At 39.2% G+C, this 26471-nt stretch overlaps 1 protein-coding gene and 1 non-coding gene across 2 annotated transcripts in view; one reads left to right on the top strand and one right to left on the bottom strand.

Moving 5' to 3' along the window:
• Window positions 1-14742: 14742 nt before the first annotated feature.
• On the bottom strand, window positions 14743-14814 carry TRNAA-GGC. Its single transcript has one exon. It is a non-coding gene; the product is annotated as a tRNA-Ala (tRNA).
• Window positions 14815-14971: 157 nt separating this feature from the next.
• Window positions 14972-26471, top strand: part of SNX6 (sorting nexin 6) — a 43413-nt gene continuing 31913 nt past the window's right edge. The window contains exons 1-2 of the mRNA XM_032481860.1: window positions 14972-16767; window positions 16922-16969. Of these exons, the coding sequence (XP_032337751.1) occupies window positions 16387-16767; window positions 16922-16969 (429 nt within the window). The 5' untranslated portion in view covers window positions 14972-16386. The remainder of the gene's footprint in view (window positions 16768-16921; window positions 16970-26471) is intronic.

The raw sequence follows: 26471 nt of genomic DNA, 5'->3' as shown, positions 1-26471 counted from the left end.
TAAATAGCGTTATAATGTGAAAGACTCATTGCTTAACTCTAAGAGTTCTGAATTTTTATTTTTTAAAAGGATATATAAACCTTTACCTATTAAAATAAATTTTAACTCAATACTTAAAAAAATGATAAGGTAAGTCAACTGACTCTTAAAAACCAGATTATATTACTGATGTCTTAAAAATATTGTTTGTGTAGTTTAAAAGAACACTTGAAATGCAAACTACATTTTTAGTGTTTCTTCAAATAAATTAATAGAAAAAGGCTGATGGGAGAAAAATCTTGAAGCACAAAATATTTTAAAGAAGACTTAGTTTAAGGAAAGCACCCACATATCCCTAATTTATGGCAAGATAGTTATAGCTAGTACTCATTATAAATCCCCAAAGTCCAACTAAGTAAATGCATTTATCTTTGATAAGAGTGAGACCTTCAAAGGGAGATATCTGAACAGTGATGGAGAAGGAGGATGGGACTTGGACTGAATCTTTTTTCAACAAGTAGTCAAAGCTAGGGAGTCTATACATACAGTAAGATTCTAGAAGAAAGAAAAGAACACAAGAATCAATTTAGTCTCTACCTTTCCTGCCACAGCCAGTCACCTCATAGAGGCTGTCTCTATCTTTTATAAACACTTCTCAATTATGACGACAAACAGAAATGAAAATGGAGTAATTGCAGTTCAGACATACAAAATGGCAGGTGGCCATTGAGGATCTGGTTTCATACATGTACCTGCATGCCCGAGAACTTGAACTTTCTTTGAACTGTACTAGACCCAAAGACACCATGAGCCATATAGAGAACAACACTTGCCAGCTGCAACCTTATTGTCTGAAGGTCTCCCCTTGTCACTGTGCAGCCATTTCGGACTCAACCAATCCTTACTTACCAAGTGCCCTTACTTCTTGCCAACTCCAATTATTATTCTTGATAAACAACTCATGTAACTAAATGTAACCTTGTAGTTTTTGCCTTTATAAGCTCCCTCCATTTTGTAGTCCAATGATTCAAGTGCTTCTTGAATCTGTGTCTCCTCAGCTACAGTCCTAACAAACCCAAGTAAACACCTTCTTATTTCAATCAGTTCTCCATTTCTGAAGTTTTGGTTAACAGCCCATTTCTCTAACCTCCAGCTTGATTGTCACTCCGCTTTAGTCCCTCTCAATCATACCTGGGTGGTGTGATAGCTTCCTAACTAGTATCCTGCCTTATTTTCCCAACTTCCACGCCATTCATCCATCTTCCACCTGGCAGGGAGAATTATTTTTAAGATGCAAGTCTGACCATTCACTTCTCTGCTTAAAACCTTTCAGTGACTTTACCTCATCACAATACATTCTGTATCAGTGACAAATTATCCTAAAATGGAGGGGAGGGTACAGCTCAGTGGAAGAGCACATGCATAGCATGCATGAGGTCTTGGGTTCAATCCCCAGTACCTCCATTAAAAATAAATAAACCTAATTACCTCCACCCCCACCAAAATTTTAAAAAACCAGGCAAGAAAAATTATCCTAAAATGTAGTGGCTTAAAACAACAGTAATCACGTATGGGTCAGGAATTTGGAAAGGGCTTGGCCAGCCAAGTCCTTGCTTGAGGTCTTTCATGAGGATGCGGTCAGATTTTGGCTGGGGTTGCTGTTACCAGAGGCAACGATCACTGGGGGCCATCTTGGAAACAGCTTAGTACACATACCTAGGATAACGTCTAATCTTAAAGTGTCCTACAAGGTCATTCACCCTTGTCATCAGGAATAAGGATTTGCCATGTCCTAGTACATCTCCAAGTTTGCTATTTCAGAAGTTAAGGGATAGTTTTTCATTCACTTACTCCTAACACCCAGTAATTAGAGGTGAGGGCTCTATTCCAATTGGCTCATTTATTTCAATTTTCTTGGGGAAACAAGGATTAGTACCACTTAAAAATAAAATATTCTTTCGTTAGCATTACTGACAAATACAACATGATATCTAAGCCATGTATGTAAAACAATATACATTAAGTATGTATATTTAGAGCAACATAAAATTAACACCTAAAGTTTAATGTATTTGATAACTTAGGTATCATATACTTAATATTAAGCACAAAGTTCAGTTAATAAAATTATATGTACCCAATATTTCTCATCTGCTCTCTCTTCTGAAGACAAGATAAGCACAGTACTCTTCTTTATTTCTTCCTGTAGTGCCTCCCAGCCCAATTCTTAGCGTAAAGTAGATGGTCATGAAATAATCATTGGATTGGACCGAGTAATACCAGGAGTAAATAATCCCCCAGCCCTCTCTTTGCAGTTCTTTCTCAATTTCTGCAGCACAGTTGACAGTATTGCATTCCAAGCATTTTACATGTATTATTTCATTTAATCTTTATACCAATCTTAATGACAGTGGAACTTTATTTTACCTATTTTATAAATGAGAGAACTGAGGCTTAAGAGAGGTGATTCCCTACTATTCATATCCTCTCCTCTCCAAGTTCTTTATATTCCATAGTTTCAGTCCAGAAAAAGACTCTTCAATTATCCTTATACCTAGTTATGAATATACTGATTCTATGGTTTCTATTTGAAAGATGGTTGTGCACATATTTAGCAACAACATTATAGAAATAACTTTTCCTTCAGACTATAGAGAAATGTGCTAGAGAAGACCAAAACAGAAAGTATGGTACTCCTCACTTCTCAGATACAGCCTTATTGTTCTCATTTTAAAGTTTTGAAATCAGGATACATAGCTTATGGTTGGTGTGAACATTTAATACACTGATTTTTTCTTCCCCCTCAAATTCTGTTGGTGCTTAGAGCACAGAAGTACATTATGTCAAAGACATGGCCCACATCTCTGCTTCCCCATGGTCTGTTAAAGAATGTGATGACTATGACAATACATATGCTTCATAAAGCTGGGCTGACATCCTGTTGTCTTCCAGAAACTTGCTGGCTTTCTGCCATACTTATACATTTACAAAATGCATCTGCAGAGTTCAGCATTTTTAATTTTGAGAGGTTAAAGCACTTTAGAAACTGGTTTCTCTTCTGTTTCTCTTCTGTAGTAAACAGGGGTATAATATTCAGTCTCTTACATGTCAAAGAAAGGACCATTGATTTTCTTGGAAAAGACCATTTTTCCCCTCATATAATAACTTAAGCATATTAATTAAGGGCTGTTGTCATTATCTTCATCATCACCATCACTATCACCATCATCATCATGTGGTGGGGGAAAAATTCAACACTGCAGTGTTCCTTCCAGAGTTAAAATTGCTAAAGTTGAAGAGCACATTTGAAAATTAATTATGAAGATGAGATTTTTGGGAATAACTTGGATGGCCTGAAGCCAGTAAAGAAAGAGCTAAACTGCTTTATAAGAAATGAATGAGAATTTGGGGGATTGAGGACCAGTAAGTTAGGGAAGCATGTGGGCTAAAGCAAGATGGAGGGGGAATGAAGGCTGAAATCTGGCCCACTTTCTGATGTCAAGCTGAGTATTGCAAGGCCTTCTGAAGAAGGGCTGCCTTTTTATAAACGTGCACAAAGGTGTCATATGGGCCAGCAGTGACCCCAAGAGGGACCCAGCACAATGCCAAGAGACTACAGTGGATGGAACTGATACAGGGTGATTTCTCCATAAGAAAGAGTGGATCAGGACCCAGTTCAGAAATGTTAATATCCAGTTTAGGTCATTCTGTCCTGGAATATCATCTCCGCCATGACTCTCTCTTTGAGAATATCTGCTTGCATATAGTATGGATGAGTGATGCTTCAGGGAGAAGAGATTTTCTACCTGCCTTAAAAAGCTAAAAAACTTTTGGACAAAATATTTGAAACAACAGTTTCAAATTCAGACATTAGACAACAGGCAGCACAGGACAGTGATGAAAGGAAACAAAAGAAATGAACTCCATGTTTGCCCCAACGTATTCAAACATAAAATTCTATAATCAGCAAAAATATCTTTCAAAAATAAAGGTTAAATAAAGAATTTTTCATATATACAAAAGCTGAAATAATTTATCTGAAAACCAGGATTACCAGAATTGTTGTAAGAAGTTCTTCAGAGAGAAGAAAAATTATATCAGATGAATATCTGTACCCACACAAGGAAATTAAGAGAACTGAAAATAGTAAATATGTGGAAAAATGTAAAAATCACTCATTTTAAATTAGCAATGTTTATTATTTTTCTTGTAAACAAAACAATTATTTATTTCTACAACAAATGTAGAAATAAAATGTATAACAACAAAGGATAGGAGGGAAATTGAAGATGTATGGCTGTAAGGTCCTTACCCTAAATATGAAATGGTATAATATGGCTTCAAGTCACACTGATAAGTTAAAGGTATATACTATATGAACTCTAAAGCAGTCCTAACAAAAACCAAAAGCTAATAGCCAGTAAGTCAATAAAGGAGATAAGATGGAACCATAAAATAGTGAGTTGATCTAAAAGAAGGCAGAAAAAGAGGGAAAAGGAAAAAGATAACAGATAGGACAAATAGAAAAATAGCAAGATGGTTGATTTCTTTTTTTTTTTCCTTTTTCTTTTTATTGAAGTATAATTTAAGTACGATGTGTTCGTTTCTGGTTTACAGCATAATGGTTCAGTTATATATATATTATATATTCCTTTTCATATTCTTTTTCATTATAGGCTATGTAAGGTATTGAATATAGTTCCCAGTGTTACACAGTTAGGTCTTTGTTGTTTATCTGTTTTATATATAGTAGTTAGTATCTGCAAATCCCGAACTCTCAATTTATCCCTCCACCCTCTCTCTCCCCCTGGTAACCATAAGTTTGTCTTCTATGTCTGTGAGTTTGTTTCTGTTTTGTAAATGAGTTCATCTGTGTCATTGTTTTAGATTCCACATGTAAGTGATATCATATGGTATTTTTCTTTCTCTTTCTGGCTTCTTCACTTAGAATGACAATATCCAGGTCCATCCATGAAGATGGCTGATTTAAATACAACCATATCCCATATCATAAGTCACATTGTATGTAAATGGCCTAAACACCTTCATTAAAAGGAAGAGATTGGGTACAAAAGCAAGACCCTACTATATGCTGCCTACAAAAAATCCACTTCAAATATAAAGACACATATAGGTTAAAATGATGGAAAAAGATATGCCAAGCTAACACTAGTCAAAAGAAAGCTGCAGGGGTTACATCAATATCAGACAAAGTGGATTGCAAAGCAAAAAATATTAACAAGGATAAAGAGTTTCATTTCATAATGGAAAAGAGCTCAACCCCTCAAAGGACAATCTTAACTGTTTATGCATTTAGTAACAGAGTTTCAAAATACAGGAAGCAAAATACAGGATAGAATTGCAATGAGAAATAGTCAAATTCACAATTATAGTCGGAGATTTCAATGCGTGATAAAACAAGTAGATGAAAATTCAGGAAGGCTATGGAAGACTTGAACAACACTATCAACAAATGTAGTCTAATTAACACTTACAGAACACTCTACCCAGCCAAAGCACATTACACATCCTTTCTTAAGGACACACAGAACATTTATCCAAATAGACCATATTCTGGGCCATAAAACAATATATTCTCAATATATTCAAATACATTCAAAAAGATTCAATAATACAAGGTATGTTCTATGACCAAATAAAATGAATTAGAAGTCAGAGTCAGAAAGCTACTTGGAAAATGCCCAAATATTTGGAAACCAAACAACACTTCTAAGTAAATCACGGATCAAAGAAGAAATCAGAAAGAAATTATAACATGTGGCTTCTTAATTTACATTTCCATTGAGTGAAATAAATTTACTCCTTAAATGCTAATTTATTACACTTCCTCAAATCCCTTCTATTTTTCCTATCCAATCATCATGCAGAAGCAATCTTGACATTATTTTTTAATGTTTAATATATGTATTTTATTTCTGGAGATCTATCTTCTGTCCCTAGTGAGAACTGTTTTATAATGAGGTATCTTTGTCTATTTGAAATGGAGCAGGACCCTTTGGAGCCTTCCCAGGACAGACTTCCCCATGCCCATGTCCTCCACCTGCCTTTTGTCTGTAGAAAAATTTTAGTCAAACAATACATTTAATCAGAGAAATGAGAAAATGCAGAAATAAAGGAAAAGCAGTCAAACAGAACAAAATAATAATAGTTTAGTCATTAAGCAAAGTCAAGGACCTTTAGTTCTCACTCAAAGGCTATAGATGATATTCTGAGCCATATCCTTTGAGCTGTTTTTTGTTTGTTTGTTTTCTGTGGTTTTGTTGTTGTTGTTTGGAGGAGGAGGTAGTTAGGTTTACTTATTTATTCGTAGAGGAGGTACTGGGGATTGAACTCAGGACCTTGTGTATGCTAAGCATGCACTCTACCACTTGAGCTACACCCTCCCGCTCTGAGCTATTTTGAAGATACTGAAACCCCCACCATATTGTTAACTACATGATGACCAGACTGTAGCCATGACACCAGTCCTGCTAACACCCTGACTTTAGCAAGTAAAACTGATTTGGGACTAATGGCCTTTGGAAATAAGAGAATAAATTGTGTTAACTTTAAGTGGCCAAGTTTGTAGTAATTTATTACAGAAGTAATAGGAATCCAAGAAAATTACATAAGAGGCTTTTCAGGGGCAAACATGTGCACATCATTTTCACTCACATCCCATTGAACTTAGTCACACAGCCACTCCCATCTCTCTGGGGTCTGGGGAACGTAATCTCTCCAAATGTCAGGAATTAAAAAAAAAGAAAGAGGATTTGGTGAATATCTGGCCAGTCTCCTCCATAGCCCTTTATGGAAATTTCCAAACCATGGATCCCACCAGTCAAACTGAGCATCTGTTAATGCCTCAAGAGCACCAGGCTCCTGCCCCGTTACAATGACTGTGGTCTCAGTCTTGCATTGAATCCTGTGGTGGGTGATGGTGATTTCACCTGAGTTTCTGAGACCCTCCCATACCAAGTTTATACAAGATCCCCATTCAGTTAAGTACAAGAGAGCAAAAGAAATACCTTTAATGATTTAGAATGTAGTGTATGCTGCCAAGATGCCTTTAAAATGAGAATACACATGTTCTGACTTTCCTCTTTAGAAACTGCAAGGCAAAGGAAATTGTGTAAATGGGGAGGTCAGAGATGTGACTAGAAATGTGGTTGTAGAATATAAAAGAATAAATAATTCAGTACCTTTTCTAAATTAACAAACAGAAGGAAACCTCAAGAGGTCATTTGGTCCAACTCTGCTTGTAGAAGACCCAGATGGAAATCATCCCAGATGGGTCATGGGTAGGGGTTGGGAGGAGATGGAGAGTGGTAGAGACAGAACGGTATCCTCTGATCTGTTCCAAAATCTTTAAGCATGGAGGAAGTTGTATAGATCTTTTCAGTTTTGTCTGAGTCCTCATGGCTGATACTCAGTGTAGTGTCTGCTGGGTGCCTTACACATGGAAGACCTGCTGGCACCCAACTCAGCTGTCTTCTGAATCTGAGGCATCGGAAAACTCTGAACCTCAGTCATACCCCAAGGAAAACTAAACCTCAAGACTTCTCTCTGCCTGGTGGGGCTGAACTGCTGGTTAGAAGGGTGTAGCCCTCTGAGTCCTAAAACTGAGCACGAGCAAGTACGTCTCCCTACCATGAACATGGGCCTCAGTGCATCTGATGCCCCATTCTCTCCAGCCCTAAAGTATGAAGAGAGGAAATAAAGACCCATGTGACTGTCCACCCCTTCCTCTTCCGTTGCTTCCCCTTCTCCCCATCAGGGCTAAAAGGGGCTTGCACTTCTGTCTCACTCTCCACTTCCAGCCCCATGGCAAGGTCTTAGAGGCAGGCAAGAGTATCTTGTTTCCACGGTCACAGAACGCTATGTTATAACTAATTCCACCAGCTGAGTATCTTGCAAATGAGAGCAAGGGACAGCTCTTTCTTGCTCTAGGGCAGTAAACCTCTTGACTCAGGACAGCAATTGAAAGCTAGGGAACACAATTTCAGGATATATTTATACTCAGTATTTTAATGTTTACAAAAATAAGTCCTGTTTCACTAAGTGACAAACCCAGTACTCAAATGCAGTTCTGTCTGACTCAAGTCTTTGCACATGAAGTCATCCTTTAACTTTTTTTTTTTGCTCAAAGTCAGCCTTGCTTTGTAATATATCTTCTAGCTTTTAAATTCCATTTTGTTGCAATCTAGTTAAAATTATTCTTTGCGGTTCCATTAAGGAGTTATGATGGACTTATTCCTGCCTTCAAGATTTAAATCTTTTGGGGTTCTGCTGGCCTGGGTTCTGCTGGCTCTAGTCCTTTTAGTCCCACTCTCAACCTTGAACTTTTTTGCTTTGTAGATGAACCCTCCTTGAATCTCTTGAGTGTGACATCTGTTTCCTGTTAGAATCCTGACTGATAGACAGACAGGAAGTATGTGACTCCACTGCTTGAATTTACGGGGCAGATGGCTAGCTGAGTCACGCGCCCATCCCAAGTGTGGCGTTGTTGCCGCCCAGCCCAGGGGTTACTGTCATTTCCCTGACCCCTTGTGTCAGGACAGTTCACATGACTGAACTTGAGCAGAGATGTTCCTGCCACCAGGCCTGACCCACCAGAGCTTCCCACCCGATCCTGGTGCTTTCTCTGCCCTGTTCAACAGCACCTGAGCCTCCTGGGCAGACATTCCTAATCATTTTTTGCAAAGGAGGCCTGAATTCCTTCTCATAATCTTTTTTTTTAAATAAACTTTTTACTTAGGAATAATTTTAGATTTACAGTGAAGTTGTAAAGATAGTGTCTTAGTCCATTTGGGCTGCCATAACAAAATATCATAAACTGGGTGGTTTATGAACAGCAGAAATTTATTCCTCACAGTTCTGGAGGCTGGGAAGTCCAAGATCAAGGCATCAGTAGACTCGGTGTCTGGTGAGGGCCCACTTCCTCACAGAGAGCATCTTCTTACTGTAACTCACATGGCAGGAGGGGTGAGGGAGCTCTCAGGGGCCTCTTTTGTCACTCATGGGATGCACTAATCACCTCCCAAAGAACCCACCTCCTAATACCATCACCTTGGGGTTAGGATTTCAACATATGAATGTGGGGGGGCATACACATTCAGTCCATTGCAATAGTAGGATTTCCATATACTCCCCACACAGTTTTAGTTTCCTCTACCATTATCATCTTACGTTACTGTGGCATATTTGCCAAAACCAACACTGGTACAGTATTACTAAGTAAATCCCAGGCTTTATTCAGATATCCCCAGTTTTTCCATTAATGACCCTTTTCTGTCCCAGGACGGTAATCCAGGATATCACATTGTCCGTAGTTGCTGTGTCCCCTCAGTCTCCTTTGGTCTGTGGCAGTGTCTCAGTCTTTCCTTTTTTTCATGTCTTTGACAGGTCCTTTTGAGGAGTGAGTACTGGTCAGTTATTTTGTGGAATTCCAGAATAATATTTTAAATGCATGTAATAGGAATATAAAGAAAACATTGAAATGTAGGTATTGGAATTTTTTTAAATTGTGATATAATAGTATATGTGCTTTTTTAAATTAACACATTAAATAACTGGATCTAGTAACTACCTTAACTTTAAAACAGTGGTGAGCATAAACATTATTTTGAGATTCTGTAACAACTGTAATATAACATGAAAATATCTGTGAGTTGTCTTGGAGGCAGTCCTGGGTACCACTAATACTACTGTGATTTTTTTGCCGATAGTAAAGGCTGGAGAAAATAGAGATATAAATTTTTTCCATCCAAGTTTACAGATTCTCTGAATTCTGTGGCCTCTGTGACTGCGTCCTGAAAGGGATGGCAGAAAACCATGAGATGGGAGACCTGAGTTCCTGAATATCTGCATACAGCAGGGACTCCTCTTCCAAACTGTCCCCCATTGCCAAACACATTTTGCCTAAGTAAGAAGTCATATGAGGTTATACCATTGAGGTTTTAGGTTTGGGGTTTTTTTTTAATGTTTATTCATTTATTTTTTAATGTAGGTACTGGGGCTTGAACCCAGGACCTCTTGCATGCTAAGCATTCACCCTACCACTGGGCTATACCTAGCCCCCTGTAGGTTTTAACTATGTCTATTAAAGCAGTTATCTCAACTAACATGGCTCTTAACCTCTAAATTTTATATACATGCATGTAATGACTAACAATACAAAAGCACATATATTTGTATTAAATGAAATTTCTTTTTCTTATGAGTAACAAAAAGCTTAAAGAAAGAGATGTTACTAGAAGAAAGCTGAGATATCTCACTGGATACAAAGAGAAGTTAAACCATCAGTCTTCTCAAAGGGCTGGGGTCAGAGCAGCTCCAGGAACCGCAGCAGCAGCATTCTGGGGTGCTTGCCTCTTATGATAACACATTAACACAACTCAGCTTCCAACTCAGTGGCTGCATGTGTCTGCTAAGATTCTTCAGCAGAGGAATCTGATTGGCGCAGGCAGTTTGAGTCCGATGTCCTTTTCTTGTCCAGTCACCCTTAACCAGGGGACCATGATTGAAACATGGCTTTGGGGTTCCACTATCTCTTGAGTCAGACAGTTGTTCTAAACAAATAATAACAATAGCATTGAAACAAATATCTGAGCTTTTGCTTAAGCCAGATACTCTTCTGTGTGCTTTATGTGGATTGTTATAAATTTCCTCAAACCCTCTGAGATAAATATATGCTATTATTCCCATTTTAACAAAGAAGAAACCAAAGAACAAAAAAGCTCAGAAAAATGTTCAAGGCTTTATGATAATTAAATGGCAAAGCTGAGATTTATACTCAGGCCATCTAATTCCAGAGCCTACATCACTGTTGCCGTATTACAGATGAGGAAACAGGCTCAGAAAGACAGCTTGGCTTGCCCACAGTTACAGGATACAGGGCCAAGATCTGAACAACAGGAGACTGTCCCCAGCGCCCACATCCTTTCCTATCTATTACAGGTAAAGGAGAGGTGGTGGTGGAGGCAACTCCTGGACCCATCTTGAAGGATGGATAGGGTTGGGAGAGGCCAATATGAGAAGGGAAGTCAGTTCAGGCACTGAGAACAGAGACAGCCTGACACTACCTGTACATACCGGAATCTGGGTAGCTCCCCTTCCTGGGCCAGACCATACTCTGATTTTTTTCGCTACAGTGAGAGGGAAAGTTTAGCATCACAAATCAAAGGGTTTCCTAGACGTGCCGTATTATTCCCTACTGAATACAGTGTCCAAACACTGCTTCAAACCCACTGCTGAACTGACGAACTCCTTTATCTGGACACTCTTGGGCCTGGCTGGGCCTGACCAACAATACCAAAGAGAGAAACAGAAGAGGGGGCCAGGGCCTGTGGCTGAGCCTCTGTGGGGGATTTCTAGGCCCTTCGCTCTAGGAGCTGGGAGGGTTTCCTGATCCCTGAAAGTTTCCTTTCTTGGGACTCCTATGACAAAGGTTGAGGCCTGTTCATAAGATTCCTGGGGCTTAACCTCATTAGTCTTTGCTGGAACAATTACTTCAGAAAGCATATTTCCAGAAACCTGTTAATAGTCCCACAGAACTTTTTATTAAAGCTGCAGTGCCTCACTCACCGTTGCACATAAGGTTGTACAATCCAACTACCGAACTGAAATTTCATCCAGGAGAACTCATCTGGAATTGAAAAATTATAAAAGTCATATTTGTCAGTATAGTGAACCTAACTGTCAACGTTAACGTTAACTATCTGTTAGTTGATCAACAGAATAAAGTGACAGCTCTAAAAAAAATAATGTGATATGATTTAGAGAAGACAAGGGATTTCTCAACTCCTGATTCAGTCTTCAAAAGATGAACACATACTATTGATGACAGTGCACTGCGAGTAGACAGAATATCAAAAAATGATTTGAAGTTGTTAAGTTTTTGTTTTTTGGATTGAGCACTTTTCCTGGAGATATCTTGAGTCATCAACATTCTTTGCAGACAAGGACTTTAAAAAAATATTCCAGATTCCAAAATACAGAGAAAAGTAGAAGTGAAAAAGCTTCACACATGCATGAATGAAAAGTAGGGAAGACCTTAGAGAAGTAGTAGAAGGTCTTATTTGGGAAACAGAATTTTCTACTGTGAAGGCAGAAATTATTAACCAGAGCAACAATAGGTTACATGCTGCATATAGTCCAATAATTGTGTAAAATCTTTTAGAATCCTTTTCTCTGTGATCTAAAAAACACAGCTCCATCATAGGTTGCACAAAAGTTGTGTTCTTGAAAATCTGAGTAAAAATGTAATTTTTTGAAATTAAATACTTTAAATATCTGAAAGTTTTCTGACTTTAAAATGAAACGATGGGGAGGATATAGCTCGGTGGTAGAGTGCATGCTTAGCATGCATAAGGTCCTGGGTTCAATCTCCAGTACCTCCATTAAAATAAGTAAATAAAAGATAAATAAATAAACCTAACCCCCCCCCGAAATAAAGTAAAATCAGAATGATCTGTGGGTAGAATTCTTCTGACAGGTAGTAGACAGCAGGATTCTTAGCCTGCCCCACTGTACCTAGAATGCAAATTAAATCATTATACCACAATTTTATTTCAAGTAATTGTTTGAAAGATTTGCACTCTTATCGCTGTTTTTCTGTAGGGCCCAAATCCTCAAGTGAAATCATGGAATATGACAAAAGACAAGAGAAAGTATATTTAAACAGGGTTTAGTTTCCCTTCTAAACATTTTATATCTGGGCTTAGGGAGTTGGGGAATCTTAAATTTGAGCTGTTACATTATATTAATTATATTATACTATGTTATATATAGTATATTTTCTGACCACTTATGAGTGTCATATTTCAGGTACTTTTTCATATTTCCTCCAGGTTTTATATCTTGTGACTCCACTGCAGCTCTGTGATGGAGAAATGAAGTCATCAAGTCATCAATATTGAAATGTAACATAGAAATAATTTAATGTAATATATGTGCTGCTATTGTTCTGGGCATGGAGCAAAATCAAACTGATCTCTGCATCCCTCCCTCTAGGAACTCATTTTAAATATGGGTAAAAGGAAGTGTGCTAAGCTTTAGTTCAACAATCTTTGGCTTCCAAACAGAATTCTCTAATTTTTGAGGGTGGTGGTGGTGGTAATTAGGTTTGTTTGTTTGTTTGTTTGTTTACAATGGAGTTACTGGGAATTGAACTCAGGACCTCATGCATGCTAAGCATGCACTCCACCACTAAGCTATACCCCTCTCCACCCAGAATTCTTCTAAATAGAATTAGAGGTACTGATATGAATCAGTTAATCTACATGTGCTATGGGGTCTGGGTTCTGTAGATTATCATGTCACTTCTTCTCTTGGTCCTCAGACACCATGGTCCAAGATCAGCTGGTTCACTATTGGTGCTGATTCCCAGGTCTGAATCCTGGGGAACTGGGAGTTGATTGTTTCTCTAAGAGTAATTTTCATCTCTGAAACGTTAGCCTTTCCACCTTCAACCTGCTGTGACATGACTTTTATTTTCTTGACCTTCTAGATATGGTGTCTGTGTTGCTTGCTTGCTTGCTTATTAATTTATTTAAATAAGATGTGGTTTGCTTTTTTAACTCCTAAATTACAGGAAAGGATCAAGGAGTAATGAGATTGACAAATTTATTTTGTTCATCTGATTTGGTCCATTAACTGAAGTCAATAACTTTTAATCTAGAAACTTAATGGAAAAAAATATTTGCAGATATTTATGTAACCTTGGAAGAGGTAGAGTCTTTCTTGGTATTATTACTAAAATAGAAGCCTAATGATGGATCTAAGTACACTAAATTTAAAAACTTTTGCATGTCAACAACATTATAACCTAAAATTAAAAGGCAAAGTTAACTTAAAATATATCTTTATCATCCCAAAAAGGGCTTTTAGTCTTAATGTATAAAGAGTTTTCAAAAGCAATAGTAAAAATATAGGCTAAGAACAGAAATAGATAATTCAGAAAGGAAGAAATACAATTTTCAAATTAATGAACAAACAAAAGTTCAAAGTCACTGGTCTTTCAAGCAACACATGTTAAAACGGGGGGAGGGTATAGCTCTGTGATTGAGTGCGTGCTTAGCATGCTTGAGGCCCTGAGCTTAGCATGCAACAAGGTCCTGGGTTCAATCCCCAGTACCTCCATTAAACAAACAAACAAACAAATAAATAAATCTAAGTTACCCTCCAAAAAACAGACAAAAATAAAGTGAAATGATTTAAAAAAAGAAATACACTAAAAAAAATGAGATTTCATTTTTATCTTGTAAATAAATTGTTCAATGAATGTTTTCTTTCATGTCCGCTATGTGGCAGGCACTGTGGTAGGTACAGAATGCCCATGTAGGAAAGCAGTATAAGGAAAAATGGACACTTCATACAGTTATGGTGGGAATGTAAATTACTACATCATTTTTAGAGAGTATTTTGGGAATGTGTATTTAAAACTTTTGACATAACAATCACACATCTAAAAAATAATCAGGGATATTTTAAAAAATTTAACTACTAGGATGCGCTTTACTTTTTTTTTTTAATAACAAACCAAAGCATAAACAATGTCAATTTCAAACAATGGTGATTGGTTAAATGTACATCTTGCTGAATGCATACTATGCAGTTATTAAAATTTATGCTGAAGAATAGAAATAAATATATTTAACAATATGACATTACAAAGTATGATCTTTTTAAAATTTTACTTTGCTTTGGGATGAGGTAATTTGGTTCATTTATTTATTTATTATTGTTATTGTTTTTATTTGATGGAGGTACTGGGGATTGAACCCAGGACCTTGTGCATGCCAGGCATGCACTCTACCACTGAGCTATACCCTCCACCCATGATAGTTCCTTGTTATCAATCATAAAATATATCTTGAGAACTTTGCCCAGAAAGGAAGGCTCAGATATTAATGAACAACTTTATTATTTCAAGGTTGGGTTCTCTACTTAAGTGTTTTTTTCAGCTATTGATTTTAACTACATAATTACTGTGTGTCTTTGTTGATAATTTTAGTTGGTTGCTCATATCTTAAATCCTGTTTTTTTTTTCCAGAACTAATGATTTTAAATGTTGGCATTTGAGCATGTTTCTGTGCAATGTTCCTGGACTTGGCTTAAACATTGAAATTTAAAATCCTTGGTTCATGATCAGAAGCATTTGAAGTCAACCTATGTGACACTTCTTGACCTTTGTCGCAAGGACACACCTGACCTTCCTACTGGTTGTGTATAAATCCCAGGCATTAATTGTAGCTCCAGTCTTCTCTCTCCACCTAAGAAGTGGCACATTGTAGGCATTACCTTCAAACCAAAAACAAAGTATTAGGAAATATTGGCACTTTTTATCAGCAGCAAGTTACTGGAACATTCCTCCTGACACTTCATCGCACTACACTGACACCACATGATGCCTCATGACTCCTAGTGAAAAACATCCCCCTAGGAAACAAAAAACAAAAGACAAAAAATAAAGTCATCCCTGTCATGTTGGAGAATAACCCTTCTTGGAGCAATAATTTAACCTCTCTATGCCTCAGTTCTCCTGACATACAAAATGAAAGCTACAAGTTCTCGTGAAAATATCTGGAAGTTTAACATTATTGTTTTGAGAGCTTCGATTCAATAAGATAGGACGGGAGGGAATCAAATGTGGAGAGCCTGGAATCATAGGCTGAGGAGTTGGACCTTCATTTAATGGAGACTTCTGAAGATTATTAACAGGGTAATAGCATAATCATGAATATCTGTGTCTTAGGAGGAAAACTGGCAGCAGTGTATAGAATGGTAAGAGAGAGATAGAAATAGTCTGAGAGTATTGTAAAGAGTCAGACAAGAGATGCTGAGGGTAATTGCTGTGGAAAGGGATTGGGAGGAGGAATGAGACCAGTTTAAGAGGTAAGGCCAGATAATCAATTACAGAGACAATAAGATTTGGTTACTAAATGGTGTGACGAGTGAGGGAGAGGAAGGAAGGATTTGAATGGGACTTTGAGGTTTCAGGCCTGAATATCTGAAGATGCTAATGCCATTAACTGAATGGAAGCCAACATTGCTTGTGGGCACGTGTGTGTAACAGGAGAAGTGGGGCAGGGGTTAAGGAATGATTCTGTCATATCTCAGTTTCCTGTAGACACCCTTGTGGTGCTATACAGCTGGACAGTTAGAGTAGGTCTGGAGACATTCCTTGGTGTAAAGGAAAGGAATACTCTTGTAATGTGAACAGCTCGTTTTTATAGTGCTCAACCATTAGCGCCCCAAACCCTGAAATAGTTATTACCTCACCAGCAGTAAAAGCTTGATTACAGCCCCTGGCTGATGACTGTATGAAGGGCCTTGGTTCCCACAGCTTCTACTGGCAAAATGTTAATTGTGATTAATTATCGTGTGGCACCATACAAAGACTAGATGATTTTCTGTGGCTTCAGGAGGGCTTTTGCTTGGTTTTACACGGCTTGCCTCAGGGAAGGAAGTGGACAGCTCCCCGGTGGCCTTCAGCCCTTCCCGGGTCAGAGCCGACCAGCCGCGAGCTGTCCCCAGTCATGTGAGTCTGGGCCACCCCGTCCCTCTCGGTCGCAGGTGCTTCGACCTTGGGCGGGAGCCCCGCTTTCCTTCTTCCGCCCTCTCGAACCCCAGCCCAGCGCCGGCGCGGGGCGGGGCGGGGCGGGGCGGGGCCGGGCTGCTCTGAGGCCCCGCCGCCGGTCCCGCCCCGCTTGCTGCCGCCGGCTCCCTCCGGCCCGCGGTGCGGTGCGCGCCTGCGCTGGCCCTCGCCTCGGAGCAGCCATGATGGTGGGTGTTCGCGGCGCCGAGCCCCGGGCGCGCGGTGGGGGCGGCGGGCGCGGGGCGGGCGCGGGGGCCGCGCCGGACTGGCACTAATGTCTCCCTTTGTGTCTCCCCCACTCCACCCTCTCCCCCGGCGCGCCGGGCCCCGCCGACCTCGCAGGAAGGCCTGGACGACGGCCCCGACTTCCTCTCGGAGGAGGACCGCGGAGTAAGTTCTGCTTCCTTCTCGTTCGCGGGACCCTCCCTTCCCCGCTTTGGTCCTGGGGTGTGGGACTGGAGGGGGTCCCCGGCCGCGCGGTACCCCCTCCCCGCCAGCCTCCTTTCGATTTCCTCGCCGCACCGCGCCCCGCCCTCTTGCAGCCCTTCCTCTCTCGGGGCCGTTCGGTTCTGATTTCCCGGGAACCCGCGGCCGCTCGGCTCCCGCCCGGGCTCGGCCCCTCGGGTGGACCTACTCTCCCGCCCAGGTCCGGGTGCAGGTGGGGAAGTGAAGGTGGCGGCTGGAACTGAACCACCCCCCTCCCCCGCCACGCTGGGTGCTATGAAAACCCATTGTCAGACCTTCCTGTCTGAACCCTCAGTTTCCCCTTGGGAACCTTTCGAACCCGCTCCCGCCTACTCTTGTCTCCCTCTAAAACATAGTAGTACCGACTTGTTCTAAATTACCCTTTTGCGAAGGATTTTTACAGTCCCCGAATCTTTAACCTTTCTCAAATATCCTACCAGATTTTGCAAAGTGCTGGCAGCTCGCAATACCTTTACTTTTCTGAATATCCAAAAAATAATGTTTTGCAGAGTTCCCTTGGTAATTTGAAGCAAATTGCATTTCACTTCAGAAAGGGCCTTCAGGGCTCCTATTCTTCCCTCCCACTCTCTCCCCGTATTTACCTTGGCCGAAGGCTGGTAATCTGTATAGTAACTTGTACAAGTGAGCGCTTGAAAAATATCGATAAATGATGTTTGCAGCTCAGCAAGGTTCGGTGGTTCCTTCACATTTATCAGCCTGCACTTTAGTTTTCCGTTTTGCGTTTACGTATTTATCTTAGCTAGCGTTAGAGACACATCTGTTAGTCGATTTTTGGCAGGTGATAAAGTACTGTTATAGAATGTTAATACTATTTTTTTAAATAAGAGATAAGGTAGTTAGTATTACCTGATGACCTTTATAAAGCTTTAAAATGGTAAGAAAGATGCAGAGGTTGCTGCATACTTTTATAAATGATGAGTTAATTTCTCAGTTTACACAAAAGCATCATTAAAAATTTCTAGGTAGAGCAAAAGCATATATAGGACTTCTGGTTATTTCTAAGAATTTTAGCTTCTAGTGACTTAACACAAAGTGTGTGTGTATGAAGGTGTATATGTATCTTCTGGGATAAGGTAGTGGAGTTAGATGACCACTTGTAAGTTATATTTTGGATTTTAAGATAGGGGTAACCAGCAGAGTTCTTTAGTGAAATGAGAAGAACTGATTATAGCACAAACTGATTTTTCTAAATATAAAGCTTATGGCTTTCTTTATTTAGATAACAACTTTGTGTCTTATATTTGCGGTCTACCAGGAAAGGCAAATAGGATTTGCTTTCTTGTAAAATCTGACTAATTTTCAGTGGAAGTATTGATTTTTTTGAGTATTAGTGTTGGTGTGAAAAATAGAGTATTTTCTGGTGAATGTTTGTATTCCAGGCTTTAGGCCTTTGGTGAGATTTTCTTAATGGAGCTGTAACCACTGAAGTAATGTGCCCAAAAACTTTTTTTATGTATTACAAAATTAAAGGAAGAGGGAGACAAAGAGCATGCCTGACCAGGTTCTTAATAGAATCTTGTAGGTGAAATTTTTAATATGAAAATGGAAAAAACATTGCCATGAATTTTAAAGTGTTTAGAATGTCATGATGAATATATTTACATGTCCAGTTCTTCCTTATTTTTGTCCTGGAACTGGGTGAATCATAGTAATAATTATAGCTGGGCACTGTGTTAAACACTGTATAAGCATTGTTTCATTATATCCTCTCGTCATCCTTGTGAAGGTTGATGGGGTATATAACTCAGTGGCAGAGTGCATGCTTATCATGCACAAGGTCCTAGATTCAATTCTCAGTACCTGCATTAAAAAAGAATTACAGAAAAAAGTCCTTGTGAAGCTTCTAGTATCCCCCTTTTACAGATGAGAAAGCTGAGCCTCAGAGAAACCAAGTAAGTAGTCTGAAGTCACATAGCCAATGAGTGGGAGAGGTGGACTTTAAGCCGTGTTGCTGACATCCAAGCCAGTGCACATATTTCTCAGAGTCGCCTTAAAACACTTGCATCAGGGTCACCTGGGGTGTTTGAAGAACAAAAGTCAAAAGTTTCTGGGTCCGCGCCCTAGTGAATCAGTCTCTTGAGGTTGGGAGGACAGACAGCTACTTTTTTAACAAGCAAGAAGGTTCTGTTGTACACCGAAGTTTGATTATGGCTGCACGAGGTTATCCTGCTATTCCCTCATTTCAGGGACAGAAATTTCAGGCCTGTTTAAATTTCTTTATATTGTGTTTGTCCTGATAGAAATAGATTGCCATAAATAGATGAGAACTTTTAGGCATTGCACTTTTAGTTAGATTGTCTTGTTCATCCTTTTAAGAAAGTCTTGATAGAGAAAAGGCATGAAGTACATATTTGATATGAATTGCAGAGGGGACATCACAGATTCAAAAATTGTAAACATTTCATTCAAAGCAGCAATTAAGCAAAATTAAAGTCAGTATTTTAAAATACATTTTTAAGCAGCATTAAATTTTCATTATGGTATTCACAACAGAAAAGACTCTTAAGGCCCTAAGAAAATGCTATTTTGTGAGAAACTTAAAAAGCAGACTTTAAGAATACACAGTATTGAAAATTTGGTCACTTTTTGATCTCCGGTCACATAATAGGGTATTTTTTTCTTTCCCAAATGAAGGACAGTAACATATTATTTAGTAAACAAATGAGCCCTTTGAACTGGACACATTTTGCTCTGACATGCTTGTTAAATAAGAGCAGTAGGTCCCAGCGTGATGGCATAAATCTCTTAGCATTTGATTTGAATTCTAAATATGTTTATTGTTTTCAGAATTACTTCAGGTGGAGTAACCAGCTCTGCTGGACTCCTAGCTTAGCTCCTCCCCCTGTATTCCGCATCTTCATTAAAGTCATCATTTTCCAGGCGTGCCAGCAAGAAACCTCTGCATCATACCCTTCATCCCCACACCAGAACAGTCACGGAGGTCAGAAAATTTCACCTCAGAAACGTTGTTTAGCCCATCTTTCGTTCACGTGGCCCCAGTTAAGGTCCCTGTTGTTTCTTGCCTGGGTTGCCGCAGAACCTGTCATTGCTCTCTGTCTCCAGTCTCTTTGCTTTCCAATCCAGACTTCATATCCCTTCTAGCGGCTTGACTAAATGATTAGATCATATGGCTTCACTAGGCACAAGGACTTACTTGGACCTAGCTCTTTTCACAGTCAGGTGCCAACTCTAGGCTAGTGTTGAACACTGTTAATAACTCTTTCTGCCTGGCTTCATTTCTCAAGATGCCCCACCCCCTACACACACACTGTAGGCATATTCTAGTCTACTAGTCATTGCCCAAGCACCTCTGCACTTTAATGGCTGCTTTATGCATACTTTTCAGTGTGGTGGAGTGTTCCCCCCTCACTTTTTTTTTTTTGTGATATTTGACTTATCTTTTAAGTCTTGGCCCAGATGTTTGCATTTTCTTTTGTACCTACACAGCATTTAGCTCAAACACATTCCACATTTATTGGTAGTTATTTCAGATAAAAATGTGACATAGATTTTAGTGGCAGAGGATAAGATGAATGTTTTCAGAGGAGGAGGAGAAAGTTCCTGCCCTGGACCCACCACAGTGTGATGAGGGACTTACGGTAAAGTGCTGTGGGTGTACAAAGGAGAGTGTTCAACTATGGGGGAAGAGTGGTGGAGAAGACAGTGAGAGCTGCACACTGATGAAGCTTTTGCTGCATGCCAGGAACTTCCGTATATTTATTCAATTCTCAACCCCCTGTGAAGTAGCTGCTACCATTACTCCTACTTTGGAAAGGAAAAGTGAGGTTTGGAGAAATTAAATAACTTTGCCCAAATTCATACAGCCAGTATGAGCTGGATTCAGACTCATGGAGACTAGCTTTAGGTCCTGGGCTGTTAACCACTGTGCTATCAGCTAAAGGAGCTAAGCCTTAAATGTTGATCAGGGGTTTTGTAGGCTCCCAAGGAAGGGGACAGCTTGCCAGCAGAGAGGATAGCAAGTGTAGGTCATTTGGTTCCACCTGGAGCATTTGTTCTTCTTGGAAGCAGGAGTGGTTGTGGGTGGCACAGATAGAGTATAAAGTGCGTACTGATGAAGACTCCAGGCAGTGGGAAGTCCTGAGGGGTCTTAAGCTGGGAAGGACTTTTACCCAGATGAAAACAGCATTGTAGATGGTGTGGAAGGTGGATTGATTCTTCCTTTCAGAAAGCAGAGAAATCAGTTAACAGGCTGTTGCAGCAGTCCACATGAGAAATGTTGAAAGCAGAACTAAGGCAGTTGGAAGAGGGGTTGAAGGAGAGTACATAACAAAGAGATGTTTAGGAGATAGAGTGAACGGGGCATAGTGACTGAATAAATACGTGGGCTCGGCAGAGGAGAAGATGAGGAGTACAGGAGAGAAGAGCGGAGTTAGAGGGTAGATAGTAAGTCTGGTTTTCAGGTATGTTGGATTTGAAGTGCTTATGGAGTATCTAATCCCTTCCCTGCCAAGCTAGGATGTAAGGTCTGAAAGGGTGAGGACTGTCTTTTCATTGCTCTCTCCCTGGCACCTCAGACAGTGGTTGGCCGTTAAAGGCACTCCATTGTTTAATAAGTGAATACATACAGGTGGATACGTCTAGTTGGTAACTTGAAATTATGATTGAGAACTTAAGAAAAGGAGGTGTGAGTTGAAGATATAAATGTAGGAGTTATTAGTCAAGAAGGTCTGAGATTACCAAGGCCAGATAGTACCCAGGGGAAACAACATTCAGAGGCCAAATGGGGGAAATGGGCTAACTGATGGGGCTGAGATGCGTAGGCAGAGAATGAGAGGAGTCCCCAGAAGTTGAGAGAATTTTAAGGAAAGGCAAAATACTGAAGAGAGGTCGAGAAGACTGAGAAGTATTAGATTTGGGAAGTAGGGCTTACTCTGTGGAGGCTTTGTGAGTTCATGTGACTAGAAGAACAGTGTATGAGCAGGTCCTAGAGCAGACGGGAAGATTCCACACTCACATAGCCAGGAAGCTCAGCTCTCCACGGGACACCACTTCTGAGAATGCAGAGAAGATGGTGAGTCCAGATCTGTTTGTAGGAAGTCTTATTGAAGAGTCCAAGGGAAAAACAGCTGCTGGTGTTTCTTGAGGGTGTGGGTGGCAAGTCCACTTGTTGAGCATCTGGGGTGGGAATGGTGGTAGAGGGTTGAGTGATGGTGGTAAAGGTTTGGAGTAGTTGCTACGGGAATCAGAAGGGGAGCTGAGCAGATTGGCTCAGGACTGCTGAGTGGTTTTAAGAGCCTAATATAGTTTAGAGACTAGTAATTTGTAGTAGACAAGTACAAGTGGTTGTGACTTTCCTCTACCCACACTCAGCTCAAAGCAAAAGAAGCTGATGGTTGAATTGATCCTGCATGTGGGAATTGCACGCCAGGTATGGCAGAAGAGCAGTGGGATTTGACAAGACCGGTGAGAAAGGCATTGGAGTGACAGCATGTGACCAGTAATGTTTTGTTGTTTCTGGAATGGTAGATGAAAGGCAGCCTGGTTGCAAATGCTAGTTCTCAGAAAGTTTATGTATAATCAACCATTGATTTGACTGCTGGGTATACAGGGTTTACAGTAATAATGGAAATAATGTTTTACAGGACTTCAAAATCATGACTGGGCTAAGAGTTAAATAGATTTAAATTTTGGCCTGAATTAGTGAACTTAACAGAATTTACTTCTCCCTGTCTCATGGGGTTTTTTCACTGATTGTACTGTAATTACCTAAAAATAATTTTTTAGCCCAGATATGGTTCCCACCTTTCTTTCTACTCTTCCCTCCTTTCCATTCAACAGGTATTTGTTGAGGGCCGCCACTGAGAATGTAGCAGTGAGCAAAAACAAGCACAAACCTGTGTCCTCATAGAACTGACATTCTAGTCAGGGAAGACCGTTAGTAAATAAAATGTAGTAGATGGTGTACAAGTCCTATGGAAAAAAAGAGGGAGAGAATAGGGATTGTTTGGAGGTGGGGGTGTTGAGCCACAGTTTTAGATCGGGTGGCCGGGAAAGGCCTTCCTGAGGTGACATCTCAGTGGGGACCTGAGGGAATTGAGGGAGTGAGCCTACAGTTAGGCACCTGGGGTGTTAGAAGTGTTGCGGGCAGAGGGAACAGGGGGTGCAAGACCTCCTGAGGCGGCGGCATTCCTGTGAGTTCCAGGAGTGCCAAGGAGACGTGTGGCAGGGCTGCAGTGGGCCAGAAGAACAGGGCCGGGGGGCCGCTCTAAGGACTTTGGCTTGTCTCCAAGTGGGAACCCCTTAGGTTTTGAGCAGAGGAATGATTTCTAGTTTAATGGGATCGTGCTGATGGTTTTGTAGGGCAGAAGCAAGAAACCAGTTGGGAGGCTGTTGCAGTAATCATTTATTTTCCTTCTTCCATCCATCCATCTCTGTACATGTACTTTTCTGGCAAAAGATAAACAACTAATTATTTTAGGAGTGTCGTAGGTAAATATTTTGATGTGTAAACACATCAGTGTAGTAAACTAGTCGTGAGTGTCTTCTTTACTAAATGATTATATGTGAAAATTACTCTATCAGTAGTAGGGCAGTGTCTTTACATTTTTTTCCTAAGGCTATTATTGTATTTCTGTTGCTTCATCCATTTTTCTCTTCCTGGTCTTTCTCTTGGCCATGACACAAAGGTTTAACCTAGTCAGTCTCTGACAAAAGAAAGTACAGTTCATTGGCCCAGATAAGGATTAAACCAGTGAATGTAGTCTAATTAGAATTTTCTCAGACAAACTGACTTCACTAGTTGCAGAAAGTTAATTAAATGTTGACAAATCACAAGTTATTTGCTTTGACTCTTACCCTTAGTACAAACTGTCTAGAATTATTAACTTTTCTCTAAAGAAAGAAGAAAATCTGTGTGCCTTTTATGTAATTAACATTAAATTTACAATATATTTTATTAAATCTAAGGTGCAATTGATTGGAAGATATATTTTCTTTTTATGTACCAAGAAGAAAGAAAAAATATTGCCAGTTAAACTGCAGTTTGTCATCAATTGCAAGGCATCCCTATTTCAGATACATTAAAATGTGGAAAATATGCATCTGGAATGGTGAAATATGATAGCAGATTAGCTTTCAGTGAAAGTTTTGTGTTGGCATGGGCAGTGATTTTATTGGCTGGCCAGCCCTGATGTGTGTGAAACAAAGGTTATTGTCAAACAAAATAATCTTTCTCCATTTGCTCAGCAAATGGAGAAAAATTATTTGAGGTATGAAGTGTATATAGGAACTGACCACAGGAAGATGCAGTATCAAAATGAATGCTTTACTCACAGTGAAAAAAAGTGACAATGAATATGTATATGTTCATGTATAACTGAAAAATTGTGCTCTACATTGGAATTTGACACAACATTGTAAAATGACTATAATGCAATAAAAAAAAGTTAAAAAAAAAGAACGCTTAGCTGAACTTACTATGAAATATAAATTAAAGGAGTTAGAATCTTACCATTAGCCTTTTGCTATAACTACATCTGTGACTTATGTCATTTTCCTGAGATCAGTGCTAGAACTCAGTTGTTAAAAGAGTGAAAAAGACAAATGGTATTGAATTAATAGCTGTTAAGGCAATATGTGAATTGAGGCTTTAATATGGTGTACAAGAGAGAACTTACAGAAGAGTTAGAAAGTAAGGAAGCAGAGGAATAAAAGCAAAGAAGGGAACTTCTGGGGCTGATGGAAGTGTTCCATATCTTGATTATGGTGGTGATTTTAGGGATATAATCTATACATTTGTTAAAACTCTTCAAACTAGACACTTAAAATCTCATTTCACTGAATGTAAACCATACCTAAAAAAAAAGTAGAATGTAATACCCGAAGTGGGAAATACATAATGTAAAGTATTTTTTATTGATGAGTTACAATTTTAAAAAGCCAAGTGTGGTTTCATCAGACAAAATAAAACAAAAAGAGGGAAACTGTTGTTTGGTGTGTACAAGGATAAGGAAGTAGAGGAGAGAGAAATATTTTAGTAATTTGAAATAATCTTTAATTGGAAGAATAATAGCTAATTCATATGTCAAAATCCTGAAAGGTGTGTTTCCAAATTGACTGCAATGGTTAAAAAATAAATAAATATGAAAACTAAAATATACTTAGAGATATGAAAACTGGCAAAAATATTTTACATAATCATTAAAAAGAAAATACTAGCAGTTGAGATGAAGTTTTGACAGAATGTAAAGGCAGAGACAACCTGGAAAATCTAGGCTAGTGTTCCCAAATAGAGTTTTAAAAAGGCTCATTCTGAAGATTCTGTTATGATATGTTTGTGGTAGGGCCTGAGAGTCTGTGTTTTTTAAAAGCTTTTAGGTTGAACCTCATCAGTTGTATTTGAGAAATGCTAGACTAGGCAGTGAAAATGTAAGAAATTAAAGCTGCCGAAGTTATTATTCCAAAAACCATATGGTAAATATATTACTTTAAAACTTGTGGCTGCCGTAACAAATTACCACGAACTTAATGGTTAATACAACAGAATTTTATTCTCTCACAATTCTGCAGGCCCAAAGTCCGAAATCAGTATCACTGAGCTGAAATCATGGTGTTGGCAGGGCCATGCTCCCTGAGGTTCTAGCGAAGAATTAATTACTTGTCTCTTCCAGCTCTGGTGGCTGCCTGCAGTCCTTGGCTTGTGGCTTTATCACTCTGATCTCTGCCTCAGTAGTTAAGTTGCCTTCTCTTCTGTCTGTATCAGACCTCCTTCTCCCTCCCTTTATAAGGATACTTGTAATTGCATTTAGGGCCCACCTGGATAATCTAGGGTAATCTCCCCAACCTCATGATCCTTACTTAAGCCTGCAAAAACCTTTTTTTTTTTTTTTTTCACCATATAAGGTACAGGTTCCAGAGATTTGGATGTGGATGTCTTTTGGGGAGCTATAATTCAGCCTGCCACAATAAATATCTTAAAAGTGGTCTGACTGTTAGTAAAGAGAAATAAGGAAACAGATTGATTGCTTTTTTCTTTTTTTTTTTTTTTTAAGGAAACATTTCCTAGGCTAGAATTAAAGTAAGAGGTTAGAGAAGAGGTAGGAAGGACAGTTTGAAGACCTGATAAGACTAAATAAAAGCAAGAAAACCAAAGAACAGTCTTCTGTAATGTTTCCAGTATAACAGAAGCAATAAAGATAATTAGAAAATGAAAAAGAAAACTTCTTTGTAATTCAAGACAACCTTTAATCTCATTTCTTTTATTGGACAGTGGGCTACATTGAGTACAATAGCAATTTTTAAAACATTTAAAAATGTTTTTGTGTAAGTTTATAGTATTAATTTTTTGAAATATGATTACTAATTGAAATTTAACTTAATATAAACTTATTAAAGTTATCAATAAAGTTTTTGTTACAGCCAATCATAGATGGTATCATGCAGTTTA

Source organism: Camelus ferus, chromosome 6, assembly GCF_009834535.1.
Source record: "Camelus ferus isolate YT-003-E chromosome 6, BCGSAC_Cfer_1.0, whole genome shotgun sequence".
Lineage (NCBI taxonomy): Eukaryota > Metazoa > Chordata > Mammalia > Artiodactyla > Camelidae > Camelus > Camelus ferus.
This window is presented reverse-complemented; position numbering and strand designations above follow the sequence as displayed.